The 17,684-nt window shown below is 43.5% G+C and overlaps 2 protein-coding genes across 2 annotated transcripts; one reads left to right on the forward strand and one right to left on the reverse strand. All coding sequences in view use genetic code 11, as the record gives it.

Moving 5' to 3' along the window:
• Positions 1-211: 211 nt before the first annotated feature.
• On the forward strand, positions 212-3,924 carry EGR_03559 (hypothetical protein; the record flags this gene model as incomplete). Its single annotated transcript, XM_024492808.1, has 3 exons — positions 212-234; positions 2,231-2,303; positions 3,811-3,924. 3 exons carry the CDS (start codon positions 212-214, stop codon positions 3,922-3,924), a joined length of 210 nt encoding a protein of 69 aa, XP_024352691.1.
• Positions 3,925-11,729: 7,805 nt separating this feature from the next.
• On the reverse strand, positions 11,730-17,348 carry EGR_03560 (hypothetical protein; the record flags this gene model as incomplete). Its single annotated transcript, XM_024492809.1, has 2 exons — positions 11,730-11,798; positions 12,945-17,348. 2 exons carry the CDS (start codon positions 17,346-17,348, stop codon positions 11,730-11,732), a joined length of 4,473 nt encoding a protein of 1,490 aa, XP_024352692.1.
• Between the last annotated feature and the right edge of the window lie 336 nt (positions 17,349-17,684).

Here is a 17,684-nt window from a genome sequence, read left to right on the forward strand (position 1 = left end):
GGAGGAAATGCTAATTTAGACTTGTTCGCAAACTATAGCAATCTTATTAATGAAAAAAAGTGATTGACATTTGTTCCCCTTCTCATTTACATGGTCACCTGTCAATAATCATCCGGACTGCCCTTTGTACCTCCGGTATGCAAATTCTCTCGGTGCAATGCACAGAGCTACTTTGCATCACCAGTTTGAGAGGAATTAAATTCTTTTAAAAATGAAACAATCAAATCACAATGGGTAAAAAGAATTACACCTTTGTAAGCGGTGGTGTAGATTCAAAGTATGAACTTGAAGGCATTAGAAAGATGGCATCTAAGCTTGGTAGGTTGCAGAGAGTTTAAAAAATGTCAAAAGAGTGGACTGTTGCATCTTCTACGCATGTGATCATTAAAAGGCATTTTGATCAGCTATGGAAATAGTTTTCTGTAGGAAGTGTGGAACCAGAATAAAAAATAAATGTAAACTAATGGACAAGGCTTAACTTTCGTTTATAAAGTAGTCCATGATGTACAATTTGTCATATTCTCCGTGTTTTTAGGGACTGAATGACTCCATTTAGATAAAATTATGGTCGATGATTCATGGTTTTGACCATGACATGACCTGCTTGTCACTCCTCAGGGCGAATCCTTACCAAATGGCTTTTGGGCAGAGACTGACAGGAGAGATAGGTGAACACACTCAGGACAAGATGTATCCCCGATCCAATTTTAGAAAGAAAATTGTAACTAGGAAAATAACGACAGTCCAAAAAACGCGAGCTTAGGGAGAGAGGGAGAAAAAACCTTAAGAAAATCCATTCGTACATGCATTTAGAGTGTCTTAATACCGGCCTAGCACTTTAATTTTACAACACTGTCACTCTTCCCTTTAGATTAGGGAAGCATAATTTCCCAAATGAAATCGGTTTTGGCTAATAATGTGACATATGGTATCAGTGTGTGCTTCATTGTACGGCTATAGTACTTAAATCGCTATCACAATGCACAAATCACTCTGTTCAAATTTGTGCCTCTAAAAGGGGCAGATGCCCTGGACGACGAATAACCAAGTAAGCGGCAGGCCCAGTAAGTTATATTACTCTAAAGTAATGAATTTGGAGGAAAATGAGGCTCCAGCAACAGTTCACCACTGGCAGCACGCAACTACTTGCAACTCCCCCAGAACTGCCATCCGGGAATCAATTCCCTTGAAAATCTAATCGTCACACACAAAATTGGTTGTCCAACCGCCTAGTCCAAAGTGACTGTCTGCCACTTTATATCTCCATAAGCAAATAAAAGGAAGAATAAAAGTCAACGTCTGTTTAAAAATAGAGTTCCAAATTAGTTTGAAACACAATTTTGCTGCCGAAGCGTAGCACCACAACTTCCCAGAAATTTAGCTGAAAGAAGAGGGGGAGGAAAATAACGCAGTTTCAAAGCACCACTGCGCGTTTTCCTCCGTGAGGGAGAGGAGGGGAAAAAAAGAGAGAGGAAATTTTCGCATGAGATGAGGCTTACCCGATTGCGAGAGCGTTGGCAGCTAACTGGTGCACGCAAGTGTGTGCGCGTGTGTGGAAGTTACGCCCACTCCGGCCATGGGGAAATGCGTCCGAAATTGCCCCGCTGACTCACGCCCGGCAAAGTCCGCCGAGTGGCGCAGTCCCATTTTGGACATGCTTTCATTCTGTTTGACGTGCAGAGGAGGAATTAGCTCAGAGCAGTAGCCTAAAGTGAAGTCACTAAGATTGCCTCCACTTGGTTTGTAATTCTTAGAAATTTATTTTGTACAATGCAAAAGGAGATTCTGCAAACCAGTAATAGTCAAATTGAAATTTAACTATTCTGCCTCATGGAGTATCAGACGTCCGATGTTTTTCAAGCTTTAAATTTAGTAGTACACCAAGGAAGCACATTATACTCGTCCCCATTTGTGAATGAAAATTTACGGATTGATGCATTTTTCCTTTCAAAAAATAGTTACATCTTCCTGGGTGGATAAAATACTCATGACACCGTTGGAAGCCGATCTTGTAGGATCGCGCCTACGTTCATGTACACTCCTGTCATTCGGATCGCCCCCACAACGACCCGTACAGTATCACTATCTTCGTTTCGCCTGAGAAAATCTACCTCTCCTGATTACAATAGAGATAAAGTTAAGGTTTTTAATTTGGCAAGAAATTAGAGCGGAATTCTAACAGCTTTTCACTCATTTTACTTTAACTACAAATAATGCATTTCTTTTCCAGTGCGGTTGTCAAACAGTTGGCACAGACAAAACATCGTATGAACAGGCAGGAGCTCGATGAAACTCGGAATATTGTAAGCAGAATTAGTTGCATTTTCCACTGATGTCCTTTGGGGTCTTTTGAATCTACTCATCTACAAAGACTTGTCGTAGCTATAAAAAAACCTTAACCTCTAATAAAAACCAATTATTTCACTGTTTTACATTTGTCCAAGCACATTCGCTGTGGTCTCCTGAGACTTCCCTAAAGCCGAAAGGAGGCATTATACTAGGCCTGGGGATTACCGCCATCCCCCAGAGGCTACGCCAGCAAAATAAAAGCAATAGTTGAACAAATAGTCCAAGTATTGCACCTGCTACGAGTATCATGGACAAATGACATTCCGATTTTCTCACCTAAGCCAGAGCGTCACAAATGTTTGGTGTGGGCTTTGTTACATGGCGATAATAACTTGCATAACATCATTTCACAACCAAATCGGTTAGATTTAAGACAGGGGGCTAACCACATTTGCTAGTTTTTGGGGAGAGATTCATGCGGTCAAAAGATTGACGACAATTGATGGCATTTAAGAATAACCCAAGCCCAGGGACTGTGATGGCAGATTTTACGCTGAGATTCTGGTAACAGGCCGTCTGAACTTCCACGTCTTTTCACTTTCGTCATCACTATAAATAATTTGACTTTTCGTCTCTTCCGCAAGAAGAATCTGCCTCATTCCTAAAACTACACATGTGGTGGCTACAAGATGTTTGGAAAGGGTACTTGTGCTAGCTCAGAAAACACGTCTTAAGGAAAAAAAAGGAACCTTGAGTTTAACACGATTACAATCCTCATCTATCAATGACTACCTTATTTACATTTACGGTGTGCAATGCTCTTTACCTACATCGACTTTACAACTTTAATTCCCACAAACATGCTGATAAATGTGCGATGTTTGAGTGCTTTCGTCAGTGACGGCGAAAAATCGGTCTCCCAACGAGGAAGAAGGACGCCTTCACCTTGCAAGAGGCTAACATGTACACTCAACTAGCAGCCAATAGCAAAATATTAGTACAGAGATCGTGATGTCTACTTTTATAAGAGAGGGTCATGGACTTGGTCGTTGGGCAGCCACCTCTTATTAGGACATCTAATTACCTAATTAAACACGAAGATCAAAGCAAAATCTGCACCTTGTTTTGGCCGTAGCTTTCTTTTCATAGTATAATAACAAGTAGGCCAAATTTGCATAAGGTAACTGAAGTGTTTGTTACTATTGCTTGAAAATTTTAGGGTTTCAGGGTCTCCACTATTCTATTCTGCAGGCTGGAATACCAATGTCTTCGAGACTATACTGACTGACCTTCGTGTTGGGACAAGGTAAATCCCCAGAAACTTACCTGAAGACGAAAGAAGACATACCGGCGTAAAGGGAGGGTGATAGGCTACTGGCGCGGCCCTGAGGTCATGCCACCCAGAGGAAATACAGAAGCTTATCCATAAATATCGTCGAAGTCAGAATGAAGAATTTAATAAATAATTAAAGTAGTACAATACTATGCATCATATATTGTCTCTTATTTATTTTATGCCAGTTTAATTATGAAAGCATTCAAAAATTTGGCATTGAGAGAGTAAATCTCGAGGTAATACTTGCCTTTAAAATTGATGGACAAGATGTTTGGCCTCGCCTTAAGCCTCAGCTTTGATGCTGCGTCAGGTGGAACATATGACCCTGCCATGGTCGTTCAAAGGATATTTGGATTGTACACCTAAAAAATTTTTATTTCATAATACTCTTGTAGAAATACTGTAATTTTTAGCTTAAACTTTAAATTGTAACATACAGCAGTGTTTTAATGAGCTGGTCCTACTCTACCCGGCATTCCAGACAGATCTGTCGGTGTCCACCTCCTCACGGAAAATGAAGATTGCATCACTTGGGCGGATTGACGCTCCGGAGGCCAAAGAAGGGCTACAGACTTTGAAGCGTTGTAGGAGCAATCCACCATTCCCATTTTTTCTCTGGTAGCAGCTTTTAGCTCCAGTTTTGTTGCCCAACAGTCCAAATCAGTCGACTGCATGAATATTTGATAAAGAGTTTTCTAACTCCTCATAGAGACCCTCCTGAATTCTAAAATCACGTTCTCAAAATAAAGGTGAATTTCACTAATTACTCATAAAAGTTTTCGAGAAAATATTGCTTCATCGCCTCCACCTGAGGTCAAAGGGTAAAATCTGAGGAAAGAGGCAGAACTTTTCACAGTCCACTTACCGTCAAGAGGCAAACACACTTAATTAGCTGTGTTTCCTACTTTTGAAAAAGAACCACTTGGCCTCCTTCTACTTAACTAACTCCATTTGTGTAATTACAAGAGGGGAAATGTAAATGTCCTGAAGTCACCTGGTCTTTAATAGCAACGCCACATTGATTGTTTGAAGACTAAAGTACCAATGAAGTAATCTTTATAAGGAATGCAATCTCAGTGTTCACGAGTCCGATGTAATTGAAAGATTCATTTTCCATGAACTTGAGCGATGCCATTCTCTAGCGTACCCAGGCTTCTCTGAAGACAAAAGAAGACACTGCGAGGGCAGAATGTTTTAAAGATTCATAGAGGGGGTGAGTGTCTACTAGCATGGTTCGGGGACCATTCTGCCCAATGGAGGTACAGAGGCGGAGCCTTCAGTGTCCACGTATTCCATAACCCCTCGCCTCCTTTTGGTCAATCTTTCGAGCCCCCATTTATAAGGTAGCCAGTGATGTAAAACAAAAAACCACCACAAGGCAACCCCGCTGGTCATCGAATTTGCTTACAATTGGCAATTCCACTGTCCTGTTTGGAAACTGTATAAGAGGAAGGGAGAATGTGCTGTTTATCTCAAATATTCACCTCTAGTCGTAAGAACAACGGCTTAAAAACAGCCATTTAGCAGGGGCTGGGGCTTAAAACAGTTTCGTAGGGGTAAGGTATCACGTCTTTTTCTCCATGCTACTTCGTTCTCACCTCGGTGCTGCTTAGCCATATATGTGGGTTCCACCTAGCTAATGGACGAGAGGAAGTATTAGGCGTTCACTAAATCCACATTTTCAGTATATGCCATTTACTTTTCAAATGGTTTATAGATAGCATTAATTCAGATGTTAACAGCTTTCCCACGGAACAAGGGCTGAAGTGGTTGCCGAACGTAGACGTCAGTTTCAACCCTTCTGTCAGGGGTCATCATAGATTCTGCTATCCGCAGCATATGCCCTTCTCCCGTCACGTTGAGATTTATCATTCAGCAGTAGAAATCAAGGCAACTGCCCCTTATGCTCAGGTTAGCTTTCCGCTGCCACTGATTTAGCACCCAAGTCTTTCCTGAAGACGAAAAAAGACATAATATTGGGGTGGAGTATGTATGGTGGCCGTACAGATTGGTTGGTGGACTACCACCATGGTCTGGAGGCCAAGCCGTCCAAAGAGATTTCAGAGGCGGTGCCTTCAGTGCTCTCGAAACTAAAGCGTCAAGTTAACCAAAAAATCAAATCATCTCCATTCATTACAGGGTGGTTGAACACTGTGGTCTGCTAAGCAGGTCCATTTGCATAATTTACACCTAGTGTTTTGAACTAGATAATAGTCAGTTTAATGGTTTTCAAAGCTGGACGTGGTGCCTAGTCTTTTACTTGGAGTTTGCCCCCACGCCTCTTCTTTTACCATTCATTAGCAATCGGAGGGTAGGACAAGAGGACTATAACAATAGAATTGTATTTTAAGCCCCTTTTGTTGGACCAAACGAGTATCCTCTCTGCTTTCAAGCTTCCAACTTTTTCGATGCGGTCACACCGAACACCTTTTACTATTGCCACAAATAAAGTTAGAACTTTGTAAACACTGCTATTTTACAGTTTTTTTGCTATTTACCCGAGGATGCATTTCGTAAGGTCGGTGTGAACTACCGGGTTTTGGATTACAGGTAAATAAAACTCTGCAAAGTATAATAAAATCATAATCTCGTGCGTGGGGGATGTTATCGCAGTTTTACGATGATGTAAGATGAGTATCAAATAGAAATTATTAGTTTCTAGGCTCAAAATGTCTCACTTCTTCGCACAACGCTTCTGCTGTCAAAGTTTTGATGCTTTGTGGAATCAAACGACTGCAATTTTGCCCCAAGCAGCCTGGTGGGTTAGGCGAATCAAATGGCAATACTGAATCAGCAGGCAACCTAAAAGCATGAAATAATAAATCATTTGGAAGCTTTTTTGGCATCACGCGACAGTGTGATGGTAGTTTTTTTTCATCCCCAAATAAGGTGACAGAATGGCATACTCCGCTTTTCTCCGAGACAATCAACCATGTCCAGTGCTCCTCTTAACATCAACTGATGCCCTTTGGGTTAAACTACCAGTTACTTGAATTAGCGTTCGAAACTGCACAGCGTTGATGCTGATTTTTAAATTTAACACATTGTCATATTTGCCTCAGCTTTGCCAGCTTTCTTCTTTGGTACTTTAAATGAATGGAAAATATGTCCCTGAGTTGGGGAATTTTTGCAGAAGTAGGTGTGCTTTTTTTGTACGCATTTGTGATTCAACGATCCAGGCATGAGACCTTAAGAAAAGGAAGTAGAAACAGGTCGGTTCCTGCTTCATTGTTTGTATATTTGGGTTATCGGTTGAGGTTAATACGAAGCACAAATTGCACCAGGAAATGGCTCTGGTTAACTAAGGCTAATGAACTCTGCTTTGAGAGAAATTACGAAGCATTCATTCTGGTAAGGCATGCCTTTAGGGTGTGGAAAAATTATATTAAAATTGACCTCTTTATATATTTAATGGAGTGTTTCGTGTAGGCCTGGTGCAGATTGTGCGCTTTTGACATTTCAAAGGAGAAAACTTGGCCAAGGACAAGCCATATCGCTTTGTTTTCACTTCGGTGCTGCTTTGCCATGCCTGCCTGGATTTCATCCAGTTAGTGGAGAGGTGAAGGGAGTATCACGTGCATACTTCATTGAAATCTTCATGCAGTTGCTGTAAACAGCTCTGCAAGGAACGTTCCCAGCGGGTTCATGACTGGTGTCGCTTCAGACGTTAATAGCATCTCTGCAAAACACGAGACTGGGGTAGTCGCCGAAGCCGGATAGCATTTTCGACCCTTCAGTTGAGGGTCGTCACGCTTCCACCCATCCCCAGAAGATGTCCTTCTTTCTGCACATTAAGGTTTAGCATATAGTAACAGAACTCGAGGCAGGTGTCCTTAATGACCGAGTTTGCTTTCCGTTGCCACCAATGTACCGCCTTGAGACTTCCCCGAGGACGAAAGAAGACAATACCAGGACAGTATTTGTACTATCGACGGAGAGGAAGGCTGGGGGCTACTGACATGCCTCGGGGGCCGTGTCGCCCAGCAAAGGTACAAAGGCGGAGCCTTAAGTTCCCGAAAAATTAAGCAAACAATCCAAATATTAAATTTGCCTACAGCCAAGTTGACTATTATTTAAAAACACCTCGAGTTGTTGCCTTCCACCAAGTCGTTAAATACCTGTTTTTAAAAACACTGTGTTTAACTGCCTTCGTCTGTCAAACATGTCTGCTTTAATGTAACAAGATTTGATGCAGTAAACACATTCTTTACCCTTTATCACTCCCTCCCTACTGACTGCACAAACAATATCGTGGATCGGTTGAATTTAAAGGTACCAACATTGATGTAGAATGTTCTTTTGGGAACAACTAAACAAAATGCATTCACCAGGGCATCTGGCCTGTTTATATTAGAATATCTTAGTGGCGAACGTGTTAGTCTATGAAATAAACGGTGTCAGGAAAGTGGAATTAAAATGTACTCTCAGAGTAGCGAGTAATTCCACTGGGCTTGAGCTCGTTAATGTAGTAACTGTAGCTTATTTGGCCACACCGAAAGTGAAAATGTGAAGCATGAAAATTTATCTGTTATACCGCAAGTTAATGCGCAGAAGCGTTGGACACTGAGCTTACTCAATTCTTTGGTAAGCTTTGAGGCTTAAGTAAACTTGGATAATGTTGAAATTGATGGAGAAAAATGGATTGAACAGTAGAATTTCTTAAGTGGTTAGTAAAGCTGATTATATGTCCTCCTTTAAGTTAAGAAATCCCCGAAATATATATTGACTAAGAATAATTTTGAGAGTACACAGTCCGGATCCTTTCTTTTCGTGGGCTAATTAAAAGAAGAAAGGAATGTGAATCCATTTTTTAACATCTATGCCACACACAAACAACCTTGATTTCTCTCCCTACCAGCATGCTTGCTTAAAGATCGTCAACTTTCTCGTAGGTTTCAAATTTGATTCTTCTAGTGTCACTTGTAGTTCCGCATAACCTCGGTACTTTGTAAAGAATACAGAAGTAAATTTCTACCTCCACAGCACTTACGACCTACCGAATGCGTAACTGTCGTAGCCCCTCGAGACCTCTCTAAGGACGAGAGATATGATATCAGGGCAGAATGTATTGCGACGTACGGAAAGGCTGAGGGTAAAGGGCGTGGCTACCGGCCACAATGGCTGCGGCCTTCAGTGCCCGAGTGACCGAAACAAGGGGGTAAACAAACAATAAAAGCATTACACATTTTAAATGTTTTTGTTTACACTATAATTGTGAGATAATCCTGTTAAAGCTATTTAGTCCTGAGTGATTAGCCTCCATTCCTGAGCTAAGAGTACCAAATCATAGCATAAAATTCTGCAATTGACTTGCCTGTTTCGCATGGACACGTAGGCGCGTGTGGCAGCCAGTAATTTCGTAATTAAATGCGATGTGTCAAGGAGGACTTGGTGTAGAATGTGGAATGCAATGCGCTTGCTTACTTACTTTGGACATTATTTTGACTTGATAACCACTACACACCGGACAACAAAGAAGGGAATGGTCAAAGATAAAATTTTTACGAAAGCATTGGATACAAATGTAGCGCACCGAGTCTTCCCTGAAGACAATAGAAGCCATAATACTGGGGCAGAATCAGCATTGCCAACGAAAAAAAGGACTAGGGGTTGCTGGCATGCCTCGGAGGGCAATCTGTCCAGTAGAACTACCAAGGTGGGGTCTGAAGTGCCCTCCACTCAGAGCATTGGATAGCCCCTCTTCCCCTTTGAGCGTCGTCCCCAGCGCGCCGCTAGACCAATCTCCTACGTCTGTTAGCACACCGTAGTCGGTGCCGTAAGAATAGCACTCACGAGCCACTAACGTCAGTCATCGAATCTGCGTGTAACAGTGGGGGTGTTTGACAGCAACGTCACTCATTCCTCCTTGCTATTCTACTGAATCTGGCGTTTCGTTCCGTCTGGAAATTGTGTTGAAGGAGGAGGTGGTCATCATGGATGTCCACTGCTAGCCGTAAGATCTCAGACCTAAAAGTAGAGTAGTTTGATAAACGATGGTATTTAAAACACTTTCATGGGAATAATGTTTTGCGCCTTCTCCTCCTCCGCTGTTCAGTCACATCTATCTCAGTTCTATCCAGTTAGTGGAGAGTTGGAGAAGGTATCGAGTGTCCACTTAATTAACATTCTTATGCAGATACAGTAGATAGCACAGTAACGAAAATTTATAGATGGTTTGCAGCTAGTGTGGTTTCAGTTGTTAATAACAATCCTACGAAAAATAAGACTGGGGTAATTATTGAAGGTGAACATCAGTTTCAATCCTTCTGTTAGGGGTTGACACAGATAATCCCATCCGCAAAACATAATCTTCTGTGCCGTTAAAGTTCAACTTTCAGTGACAGGAATCAGAGTACCCGCCCTTTTTGAATAATTCTCTTTCCACAGCCATCAATGTACCGCCCAGAGATTTTATTTAAGACAGGCTGGCATTATTCCAGGACAGAACTTGTATTTTGGAAGTACAGAAGGGCTGGGATCTACAGGCAGGGTCCAGAGTCCATGCCATTCAGTGGAAGTACAGAGATGGGGCCTTAAATGCTCACATAACCAAAACCGAGAGTTTAACAGTCAAAGTATTGCAGTAACCTTTAGATTAATAAGTGTGCTCAAAATGTGGGGCGTTTCATATTCCATAAGACCCCAAGTTTTGGAAGTGCCTTAAATAGGCCAGTGTAGTTAATACTGTCAGGCGGGGCCAGTAGCTCGTGGAAAATTTCACAATTGACCCCTTCAGCATCCAGCTTAATTCACTCTTCACCTTCGAAATTGACGGGAAAATGGGTTTAGTCGTCAGTTAGTAGGCTAGTGGAACAATCACACCGGAGCACATGGAGCGAACCACCTGATACACGCAAAAAGCTTTGGCATAAATTTTGGGCAAAAAAATTCCACAAGATTATATTTTCTCTACCATTCCATCAAAATGCAAATTTCATGCCTTCCGGTAGTTGGTGGTGCGGAACGAGGGCTGCATGCAGCTTGCAGCTATCTAGGCTACCCTCTGGATAATTCTTTTAAATAAAGAGGAGGAGTGATGAGTTACCTGCTTTCATCCACTTTTCCTTGGAGTATAATATACCTAGAACTCGTTAATACTATACATATCTATTTATTTTTTTACTTACTTGACAAACACAACTAAATATCCCTTGAAAGCTGGTATCCTTACTTCCTTTCATAACGATTTTTACAGTGATTAAAGTTTTAAGTAGTAAAATAGTAAAATTGTCAGCTCTTTTACTGAGAGGCATGTTAAGATATGATAATAAAAAAGAACTCTTACACATTAATGCATAGTTCTTCCACCGCACCGCAGTAAGACGCTTGTTTGACAGCTCTCGTCTTTCGTCCCCAAATAGCCGGCCAATCAAAACCATGGATTTCTCCATTCTGTTCTTACCACCAGTCAATAGGCAAAGACGTCAGGTGTGTGCAACGGCGTAGTCAGGTCATTGTGGTGGGCTGCTTCTCTCGGGGAGAAATATTTCGCCTTAAAGGCAACAAGTTGTGCATACGTACCTTAACCTCAATGTGTTCAACGGGGTTTGAGACAAGTTAGAGGCTGAATTTACTTTAGTCCAATCACTTCTGCTTGTGAGCCAGAAGAATCATGAATGGAGAGAAAAAATGTTTCTTGTTTAGCAGTTTAAGACCTAGTAAATGTTAGCTTTAATAGGTTATTCAGCAGTTTATTCATATGAGGGAGAAGGCTACTGACAAGCAGGCACTCGGTACAGCTCACCATCCACTCTGTTGGATCTGCTGATGTTTATGCTATTTGTAGTTGATTTCGTTGTGTCTAGAACTCTTCTTTTCATAGAATAAATTTGCATTACAGGTTGCTACAGGAATATGCGAAAAATTGCAATTGTACCGACGCAAACTCCAATTCTAGGGCAGTACCTTCCCTCCCGTAAGATTAAGTCACATAAACATAAGGTGCACAACCGAGTCCTCCGCCTTAAGTATGAAATGTTGAAATTTGCTTCAAGATCCCCTTTAGACCAGCAGCTACCCTGACTGATTGTTTCATGACTCTGTGGAGTCACTTCTGTTGCGGACTCCAACTCTTGTGCTGGGTTTTTTATTTTAATAGCTAAATTTAGAATGCACCACCAGAGATGACGAGAAGGTAAATGTTTTCATCAACCCCTATCACGCGATGTGGCCACTTAAGTACAGTGAATGTTTAAGGCAGCAATAACCCCTCAAAACCGGTTGCTTTTATAAGTGGTAGTAAGTAGAGCCCAAAAATCACTTAGAGCAAAGGAAAGAGTGGCAGTTCTTTCTCCACAAACTCCTTCACTACTATGCGCCAAGATTTTTAAAAAAAATTACCCCACAAATCACTACAGCGCCTCCTGGAACAGGATCACATTTCAAACCTCGATTGGGCTGAGTTATAGCAAAACATTAAGATCACCACCCAAGGTTTTGTTATGACAATTCAATGTTTACATTTAAGTTTAATCACCTATTAAAAATAGTACCTATGTGCAGCGTATGAAAAACCGATCCTTGTGAGATTCAGTTTTGAAGCGGACTTGATAAGTAAAGACCGTTGACCCGATTTTTCACCCCATGATTCCAACACTTTATACCAGCACTAGGAAATGCTTCGGGCAGCGAGTGTCCAATTGGAGAGTAGTTTGAAAAGCATTAGGCTTTGGCAGGCACGGCCCTTGTTATTACGAAAGAATTCGCCTTTCGGACAACCCTGGTATGAGGCATCACGCGCCCCAGAAACCAACCAATCACTGGTGTGACTGATTCATAACCCTGCACGGTTAGCCAATAGGGAGGCTTGCAAAAGTAAACGCAGTCATGCCAACACCCTGGGATTTTGTAATCTAGCCAAAGCCATTCTCTTCAACAGGCACCTTACGTTATGCCATACCCATCCATTGAAGAAGAAACAATCAAGCAGAACATTAGCATCTGCCACAACTTTTCACGCTGGTCATTTAATAGTACAAGTGGGAACTGAGTATACAGGTGCCAACGAAGACGTTTTTCACTCGATAAACCTAACTTCAAAATAAATGTCTAAAGAACAAAAAAAGCAAATTAATATCAAATTTACAAATCAACCATCAAAACAAAGGTACTAGGTATTTAGCAGTATTGCAAAACATGCTAACTCGGTACAAATATCCACCTAGGCGAAGAAATGCCACGGAAGGTTAGGAAACAGATAAATGTTTTGATGTGCGTCAACAGTGGGTGGAAGGGGGAAGCATCACAGACTGTAAGGTAAAACCGATCAACAGATGGGGCTTGGGGATCATTGGAAATTCTCCAGATAGAACGTAAGCACCTGGCAAAGTTCATTGATCTCACAGAGGTCTCGCACGAAGAAGAGTAACTTCTCTAGTTGTGTCTCCGGCTCAGGAAATGACACTCTTCCGTAGAGTTCACGAATAGATGCACTTCTCCGCTCCTTGGTTGTAGTTGCTGTTACCGTTGAAGTGGAGGAGACGGCGCCTTCACCCCTACTCGAATGCCGACGAATTTGATCTCGCTTGCGACGCAAATGGCGTCTCTTGGACACCTTGGAGAAGACCAAAAAGAAAGCGCCCGTCTGTTGAACACCAAAAGATACGACTCGATTTAAAGGTATGTGCTTGAAACAGGCCATTCCCGATACGGCTCTTTCAATGCCATTGGGATGAATAGGATGTGGCACTATACTATCGAATGTGTAAATTCGGAGAAGGCTTATCTTATCAAAACTGGATACCAGCCACACCGTCTCGTCTGGAGGTACTTCTGGAATATTGATCAGATTGCAGGGATAGTGGCGTACGCAGGCTCCAGCTGGATGGAGACGCCAGAAGTACATTGTGTAGGCATAGGAGGGTCGAGGAAGTCGAAGTTCAGTGGAATCTGTGCTGCCTTCTGGGTGGGAAGTCTCGCGGCACACCTTATTCCACCTTTCCAAGAGGAGGAGTTTAAGTTCAATTAAGGCTTGATCATCCTCACGACCCCACACGGTGAGACAGTGTTGAGGGAAGTATTGATCAACTATTTGCGTGAGACTGATCTCCTGACCTCTCTGCAATTCGGCATAATCCACGTAGTCGCAACGGCACATGAGAGCTGTCAACTCGAGGAAGTGTGTGCCTCTCAGAATGATATTTAGTTCACCTGTGTACAGATCGGAGTGAAGTTGATGCGCGACGATATCCATTATTCGTTCAGTTAACGGAGATGTTTGAACGATGGCCTTTTTTGACACTGCAGTGACGAGGAAGACAATGTCAATAGTCATATCCTCAAGACTGAAGTCGGAGCCCTGGTCAGTTCGGGTTAATGTAGACTCGTAGAGCGAGATAACGTCACACACGTTCCACTCAGCCTCCAAATATATCATTCTAGGTCTTGCAGGCGCCCTACCGAATACGTACTGCGGGCCTGAGATTCGACAATATAGCCCACAGTGACAGAGGTTCTGTGCAATTGCTTCGGAGAGTTCAAGCTTGCCAAGGAGACTTCCCATTAGCTGATGTACCTTCATTGTACCATCGAAACTGACAACCTCGTAGCCAGTAGGAAGATGAATGTGGATAGGAAGACTGAAAGGGAGGCTATGCGTGTATGGGTTGCGTAGAGAAATGGCTACTACTTCAAAGCACGAGGGTACAATGCGACGCCCACCACGGATACGACATCTCATTAGCATGTCTGTGCAGAAGGCAGCGAAGCGACTCACCTCACTGTAGAGTTTACGTGCCTCAGTGATTTTTCTACGTCGACCATGCGGCGAGGTCGTGTGCTCTTCCTGACTTGTCTCAGCCCTTAAGGTGAATTGAGATAGGTAAGCCTGAAGACAGGCAAGCACCAGTGGTGAGGGCAGAAATGCAGTTGAATAAATCGCCAGACATTCCCACATTACAATAATGGGGATCCACTTGTGTGAGTATCCCGGAGGCGAAGAAAAGCGTTGTGACTCAGGTTGTTGTCGTTGTGTACTAACGGCCCGTCTACCTTCGGCTCCGTCGCGGTGGCATAGAAGGTCCACAACTCTGGTCGCCCGTCTCCGAGTTGGTTCTGTCCCAAATTGATGAATATCCGTGCGAAGAGCGTAAGTAGAGGGAGTGGCCTGCTTAATTAGCTGCAAAAATAGTTCATCCTTAAGTCCGATGCTCTCAAAACACATTTGAGCGATCTCTTTAATCAGATTGTACTTGTCAGCATCAACGGGAAAGCGGTACATGGCGCTAGGTCTGTGATCAGTCTCCTCCACCACGCGCTCCTGACGTCTAGTGTGCAGATTTGAAAGCGAGAGGAGTTTTTCTGAAAGTCGAATAGCGTCATTTTCCAGCAAAGAGTCAAAAATCCTAGACAGGGGCTCTTTTAGTGGAACTTCAGAATGACTTCGATGGAGGACACAGCTCGGCCGAACAAGCTGTTTCCAGAGATGGAGAAAACGAGATTCGGGTTCAGCACTGCTTACTGTAGAATCACTGCCTAACGATGAGAACCAACAAGCTCGGTGGAGATGATACTTCCAGCGTTCGTACTCTTCGTCATTTGAACATACCAAATACACCGGATCTCGATTTGGCGCCCACAAGGAAATCGTCAAATTACTGACGCCATTTATATCAATTCCTGCGTCTGATTCAGAGTCCGTTGCATCATAATCATCGTATGCTAATTGCGAAGAGGTGAGTTCCCGGTCATTATCAGCACTTCTTTCTTCAGGAATTGCAAGGCATCGAATGTAGGTAGTTGTAAGATCCCGGAAACCAGTTAAATATTGTCCTCTGGCATCACGAGCGTAGACAAGAAATGTCCCCATCAGCATTCCCCATACACGATGACTCTGTCCCCTTCTGTACCTTCGTAACCAGCCACTGGTGACCAACTGTGCACTATACATATGAAAGATCCTTTCCGCTTGAACACGACGCAATGCTCGGCGTATTTTGTTTTCCCAAACTCGAGTTTCGGTAATTCTGGACGAGCGAAGGGTGTAGATCTTTCCGCTTTGCAAAACCAAATTGATAGCAGAAGAGACAGTTACTTTCCCTCGCCCTTCAGGCCGGTGATCATGGCGTCTTTCCACTCGCTGAACATCCGCCAAATCGATGCACTTCTTCGGCCACTTTTCTACCTCGGCTTCGTCAGCATAGAAGAGGAGGGACTTATCTGCCATGACGCACCAGAACCTCTGCCACAACTTGAACCGTGAACTCAGCTTAGAAAGGGGACCGGCGTGATGAGTGCTTTTCTTTTGTGCTTCCAAATGTTCTACCTCCATATTGTTGTTGCTATCCTCAGTTGGAGGGACGTTATACTCTGTGGAGGCGGAAGAGCTTCGGAAGTGGCTAGTGGAGGGATGAGGAGGCAGTGAGGGGGTTATTTCAATGGTGGGTGTAGTGAACGGTATCCCAGCTGTAGAACGGGCCTCTTCAGACGATGTCTCTTCTCCACAAAGGCGGTCAAAATTCGTTCTCCGAGTTTTAAGAAAGTAGTTGATACTTATCTGCAATTCTTGAGCAGGTATGCTTTGTATGACAAAGCAGTGCCTTCGAGCACACGTGTAGGCATGCAGATGAGTGAACAAACTTCCTAATTCTCTGGCCACTTCCGTAAAACGGCTGAAAATTATTGCAGCATGGAGACCTTCTTCGTGAAGTGTTTTACTTGTTACTGCAGAGGATGAGAAGAAGTCATTTAAAAAGTCCTCCGATGGACCAACTTTGATCCTCGGTTTATGGGAACTTCGTTTAAGTGCTTGTCTAAGTGGATGGGGAACATAAGGCGACCTTTGTGCACGTTCAACAATGCTCTCGGCCCTTCCTGGACTAGATGGGGTCTTGAATGCCTCCTGTTTTGCCTTTTCCGCTACCTCTAAAACTGAAATTTCCAACCACTTTGACACTGAACGTCTGGCTTCTTCAGTCCCACGAATAATGCCCTTGCGGGGAGGGTGTTTATATGGTGATGAGGGAAGAGAGGCTGTGTATTGGAGCCGACGAGACAAAACGGGTGTCTGAGGAGTAGTAAATGTTCCTGAACCCACTGGTGCGTGGATGTGGGATGTTGATACGCTATTAATGGATCCCAAGGACTCGGTTAAATGCGATAGTGCTGGTGAGGATAAAGGAATGTGAAGCTCCCAATCCACCTGCTCTCCTGAGGCCTCAGAACTCGAAGGCGAATGGTAGAGCTCGATTACAGTTGTTGACGCCGTGGCCGTAGTATCAACCATTTTGCCAGCTTGTACCTCTTCTTCGGGGGGCCGACTACCCTCCGCTTCATCTGAGGAGGAGAGCTCTAAACTCATTTTTGAGACAGGATCCTGTTCAAGAACAATTTTTTCGAAGGTGTCGGAGAGACTCGAATACTGTGTGATTGACACTGGCCCGTTAGACTCTATCCAACTTGTGGATTCAGCAGAAGCTAGAGGTGCTTCAACGGTCCTGCTGCTTGGTCGTTCCACCTCTGCGGACTGAACGAGCTCACGAAGCAGGTTGGATACATCTTCCAGGTCTCTCCTCTGTCGAATGAAACGATCGGAGGCGAGTCGTCGTAGGACATGATTTAGTTGTCGCTGTAAGTGGGACTTCTCCTCAGTCAGGCGTTTATTTACCAACTCCAAGTCATGAAGTTTAGCAACAACAGTCATTCTCTCCTCCTGACTCCACGGCGATGGGACCGAAGGCTGTTCACCTGAGCCTTCTAAGGAACGTTCCGATGGCGTTTTTCGCATCACATAATACCTTCATTGGTGAAATGGGCTTGCGAATAGCAATAAAGGCGTATTGGTGGCTTAGAACCTACGCAACAACATAGTCGCACCCCGTGATTGAATGTGAATGGAATAATAGAATAATAGTAGTGACGATCGCGGAGGCTTCTGCGCTATCAGGCCAGCAGACCGGCTATGATGACCTAACGTTCATAGGTGTACGCGCGCACGCGTGCACTCCAGATGATGATGCTGGTGGTGCAGGCGATTCCTCATTGGCCGTCACCTTGGCTGAGGTGGATTGGTGATAGCGGTTAGTCAGCACGTGCGCGTGGTTACACGAGCGCGAATCAGCCA

This window comes from Echinococcus granulosus (genome assembly GCF_000524195.1).
Source record: "Echinococcus granulosus chromosome Unknown EG_S00019, whole genome shotgun sequence".
NCBI lineage: Eukaryota > Metazoa > Platyhelminthes > Cestoda > Cyclophyllidea > Taeniidae > Echinococcus > Echinococcus granulosus.